This window comes from Acanthisitta chloris, unplaced genomic scaffold (genome assembly GCF_000695815.1).
Source record: "Acanthisitta chloris isolate BGI_N310 unplaced genomic scaffold, ASM69581v1 scaffold8569, whole genome shotgun sequence".
Lineage (NCBI taxonomy): Eukaryota > Metazoa > Chordata > Aves > Passeriformes > Acanthisittidae > Acanthisitta > Acanthisitta chloris.
Genome location: NW_008691949.1, coordinates 82,517 through 87,462, shown reverse-complemented (window position 1 = coordinate 87,462; position 4,946 = coordinate 82,517). Strand labels below are relative to the sequence as shown.

The 4,946-nt window shown below is 45.7% G+C and overlaps 1 protein-coding gene across 1 annotated transcript; it reads right to left on the bottom strand.

Moving 5' to 3' along the window:
- Positions 1 to 4: 4 nt before the first annotated feature.
- On the bottom strand, positions 5 to 3,273 carry LRIT2 (leucine-rich repeat, immunoglobulin-like and transmembrane domains 2; the record flags this gene model as incomplete). Its single annotated transcript, XM_009082452.1, is given in 4 exon segments — positions 5 to 396; positions 1,859 to 2,640; positions 3,028 to 3,164; positions 3,166 to 3,273. Coding segments are annotated over 4 exon segments (1,419 nt in total), but the record flags the coding sequence as incomplete, so codon positions are not given.
- Positions 3,274 to 4,946: the final 1,673 nt, after the last annotated feature.

Genomic DNA, 4,946 nt, shown 5'->3' with positions numbered 1-4,946 from the left:
GCAGCAGGTCTGTCACCGAGTAGGTGTTGACCCCAGGGCCAATGTAGATGGTGTCTTTCTGGGCAGCGTCATAGCGACCCACCAGGAGGGTGTACCAGGTCTCCCCTGGCTCCGCCGCCGCCGCCGCCGCTGCAAACCACTCCAAGGTGATGCCGTAGACCGTCTGCTTGGCGATGCGCACTTCTACATGGGCACCTGGGTCAGCAGGGGCGATGGGGGCCCAGCCCCGAGCAGTGGTGGATGCCCACGGAGCCACCACGCCGAGGCTGATGGTCACTGAGGTGTTGCCCAAGAAATTAGCAGCTGTGCAGGTGTAGTTGCCAGCATCTGCTGGCCGTGCCGCTGGGATCAGCAGTTCAGAGCGGATGGTCTCCTCGCTGACAGGTTCAGTGGACACTGTGGGCAGAGGGAAGTTTTATCAGCAGGTAGGGCCTCTCCTGCCTATGCCAGCAGGGAGACACCATGCCCTTGGGGCAGCCCCAAGACCAGTGTGGGATGGGGGTGAAGCAGGACCTGTCCTGCTGAGGGAAGAAGGAAGAGTGGCACAAGAATATACCAAACCCCACAGAGCTTGTCAGCAAAGTGTGGTCTGCAATAAACACACCAGGATACCCAAGAGCAGGAGACATGGAGTGCATCCGGTCCCTGCCCCAGTCCAAGTGGCTGAGGAGGTTGCAGTGGGCAGAGGCCAAGGTGCCCATGTGCCATCTGCCATCTGCATTCTTAGGTCATGGCAAACCAGGGAGAGTCACTGAGGAGACAGAACTACTATTTGGGCACATGCTTCATTCTGTGTTAGGGCTGAGTGTGGAAAAATGTCAGTTTCAAGAGACTCAGGCCAAAAAGAAGTGTGTGGAGCCAGGAAGTGGCATGCAGTTTTAAGAACAGTATGAAACCCTGTTGTCTACCCAAACAGGGGAGCATGGCTGTAGTTGGGAAAAACCTGTAAGTAATTATTTGAGCATGTGCTTGGGGAAAGGTGCACAAGTGTTTCTACAGCACTGCAACTGGAGCAAATACCAGCCCAGGATTAAGGGCTAATGCTATCCTGGTTAGCTAGCTGGCTTATTAGGAACAAACAGAATCTGTCTGCTGCCTGTATACTTATTATCTTACCTAACAAAAATAGCAGCATGTCCTATTGAAGGCTCTGAGTAAAAATAAATGTAAGAGAGGATGGATGGGGAGGAAGAGGTCTCATGTTAAGAAGCTGTTGCTAAAGAACATAAATAAGCAAGACTTAGGGAGAACAACAACCTCTGTTTCAATTGGTAGAACATGAATGGACACAGACAGGTGACATGGATGCATATTTTTTGTGGTTTATGTGGCATTTCTTGAGAAAACTTATAGGAATAGTATAGGAACATACAAGGCTGTTTGTATGGGTTCATACAAACACATGTACATACAAATATAATTATATAGAGTGTGAGTATATGTATATATATGTATATGTAGTATATAATACATAGTGTAAATACACATGCATGTTTAGATAACTACATAGTTATTAAATATATATGACTGATATGGTATTATTAGTTCCTACACCATGTGTCACGAGCAAAGAGCTACTACTGAAAATCCACACATAAAACAATTGTGTAAAAATGAGGCCATTTTCCTTTCATCTTTGACTCATAACCTGTATGAAGCAGCTCTTCTTATGCTGGTCAGATGTGTTTAGATGCATAGGATGATAAAGATTATTTGGATTATTGCTGCCACAATAACTGTGATGCTTTAAAGGGGCTGCGAGTTGCAGCGGTGACTGTGATGGCCTGCAGACCTATGTAAGTAGCATAGTAGAGCCTAATTTTTTTATTTAAAAAAGAAAAGAAAAAGCTTTGCTTACCATTAAATGCCCTTAAAAGTTTGAGTGCATAGGTCCACCAGACAGTCGGGGAAGGGCTGGCTTGCACAAAGCAGGTCAGGGTGACATTCAGCCCCACTGGGACAGTCAGGTTGGTGTCAAGGGCTGAAGTCAGGGGCTTCATGCAGCTGTTAAGCTCCACTTCATGAAAAAACTTCCCTGTCCTGAATTTTGGGCTTGAGCAAGTTAAATAGGAATTCATCAGAATAATAGGTGGCCCAACCGACTTGATAAACTGGACAAATCCCCGCAGGCGGCAGTCACAAATCCACGGGTTGTCATGAAGGGCTAGAACAGCATTAGAAATAGCTTCTATCTGCCCCTCCATCCTCTGACTTCTCTGATAGACAGGCCAGTTGTAGAAGACATCCCTGGATATGATGGTAAGCTGATTTGAGGATAGATCTAAATAGGTCAGGTTGGGCAGATAGCGGAGTGCGTGCTCTGGAAGGACATCCAGCCGGTTGTGCTTCAGGTCCAGGATTTTCAGAGCTGGGGTGTCTTGAAATGCTGTCCACGGGACCGAACTTAACTTGTTCCCTTGCAAGCGCAGCTCCTTCAGAGCTGACAGATATTCCAGGCTCTTGATGTGCATCACTGTGATATTATTAAAATTGAGCCAGAGATACTCCAAGGCACTAACATTCTCAAAAGACCCACGAGGCAATTCTGTTAGGTGAGAATTTTCTATTCTAATTTTCCGGATGTCCTGAGGGATGTTTGCTGGGATCTGCCTCAGAAGTGCAGACATACAGAGCAAACTCCTAAGGAGAAAACCATAAAATTCTCCATGTCACACACCATGTTCGTGGCTAACAAACCAGCTCCTATACAGGCCTACAAGCACTTGAATAATTATAAGGTATTGTATACAGGGCATGCATAAGCTGTACATCCATCCTTCCCTGGGGTTTACACCAATTTTCCCATAAAGAATGCAATTAAGTCGTAAAAATTGCTATGTCGGCAACTACATATCTCAGGGAAATAAGAGGTCTCATTCTATACTCAAGCTAGTACTATTCAAGTATTAAAGGAGTCACACCATGCAGCAATCTGTTTGGTTTTGGTGCTCATATCATCAGCAAATATATATTGGGGCTCTCCAAGCTGCTTCACTTCTGCTATGATGGGGTAACTAGTGTTCTTACCTTCCAAAGTTGTCTTGAGAACAAGAGCATCCTGTGATACAAGACGAAACAGACAGATTTATCTTGTGGAAGGCCAGAAGAAGAAGAAAAATATGACAAACAGGGTCCATGTTCTCCTTTAAGAAAGCACTGTGCAGGGGTTTGCACCAAACATGCCAACAGCCTCCAAGAAGCAAATCCTATTAGCTGTAATCTTCCTTGACGCAGAAATAAATCCTGCTGGGGACCCAACCCTAAAGAAGACATGTAGTATGGTTCATAGTCAGTGCTGAAGTGCTAAAAATCACCCTGAGACCACTCTTGGCATTTATCCTCTAGCTGAGGGGATTCTGACAGACATGTTTATTTGGTTGGTAATATGAAGATGGAGCCAAAACCGCTTCTGTTGCTAAACCCTTACAAGCCATTAACCAGACCTAATTACTTTTTTTCAAATTTCAAGGGGTCTGTCTCTATCTCCTATATTTCAATGGTATTTATCAAGGCAGAAGACCACACTAAGGGCCAGACTTCACAGCCATAATTTGTCGGTGCATAGCGCCGTATGGCACAATCCATCCATCCCCAACCCTGCCCACAATGCTGTGCAGGGTGTACTCATGGCAAGCACGAAACCCACTGCCCAGCCTTAGGTGTTATGTTATGGAAACATAAGAATGGCACCTTTTTCCTCTGAAACAATTCTCCCAATAGCACCCCACGCTCCCACCGAGCTCCATCCTTACACATTGGTAATGAAAATAGCAACATAGCTCTGTCCAGTCTGTGGATTTCTCTGAGAAAAGAGTGTCTTCAAAGTCAACCTCTTTTGTATAAATATAAAATTTCAGTGCTGTTCTCTGGGTTCCCCTGTAAGGATGTGCTGATTGCCTCTCAGTCGCCTTGAAAAACTCAGTCGAAGTAGCTCTGTGAGAAGGGATTTTGAGTAACCAAGTTTATTTTTCTTTTAAAATCCAAAGTAACAGGGTTTGGTTAAGATTTCCAAGGAGTTCTGCATTCTCCTGAGGCCATCTAGTGTGGATGGGCTTCACTACAGCCTGCAGAGGAACGTGCCTTGGAAAGAGCTGCACTTCACCATTATGTGTGACACTCAGTCACAAAGCAAGATTAGCCTAAAACCTACTTAACCTCTGACCTATGGGACCAGGATAGAAAAATATTTAGAGTGTGGTGGCTTAGAGCTATACATGGCTCTCAGGGTGTGTGCCACAGCCAGCCACTGTAAGCCTACAGAAGACAGGCTTGATTGTACAGCTTTTAAATCGACGGGAGATTTTATTCCACAGCAAATGAACTGGTGGAGAAACATCTGGGGACTGATGCAGCACTTTGAGACTGTCCCCCATGTACAAGCAGCAGACCATGAGTAGTGGGCCTACCATTGCTTGTTGTACATAGCATCTAACCACAAGCATATGGGATTTTTAAATGTTTTTTTTTGTTTGTCTTTTAACAGAAATGTTTCTTATTTGTCCATGGTGCAATCCTAGATTTTTCAAAAACTTCCCTACATTTAAACATGTCAGTGAGCCAGGAGTGAAGGTGTAATGTTGCTCATCTGTAGCACAGCAGATATAGCTGTAAATCCCCCCACTTGGAGATTTCTTGGTGAAGCTGTTCCTGTTGCAGTGCGAGTGGCACCAGTACAGCCCCCATCACCCAAGGCAGATACTCCTTATGCCCTTTCTGCATAGCTTAAGCAGCAGAGGGGACACCCATCAGCAGGACTGGCTGGCTAAACTGAGAATGCTGCAGGAGCAACAGTGGCAGTTGCCATGGGAAGATGTGTCCTTCCCGGTCATCCATCAGCTGCTGAGGTAGAGAGCCTCAGGGACTCCCATGCCAACCCAGCATGGGTGTGGGCCTCTGGGAATACAAATGTCTTTGGTCTTCTTCTGTAATCTACCATGAAAATATTC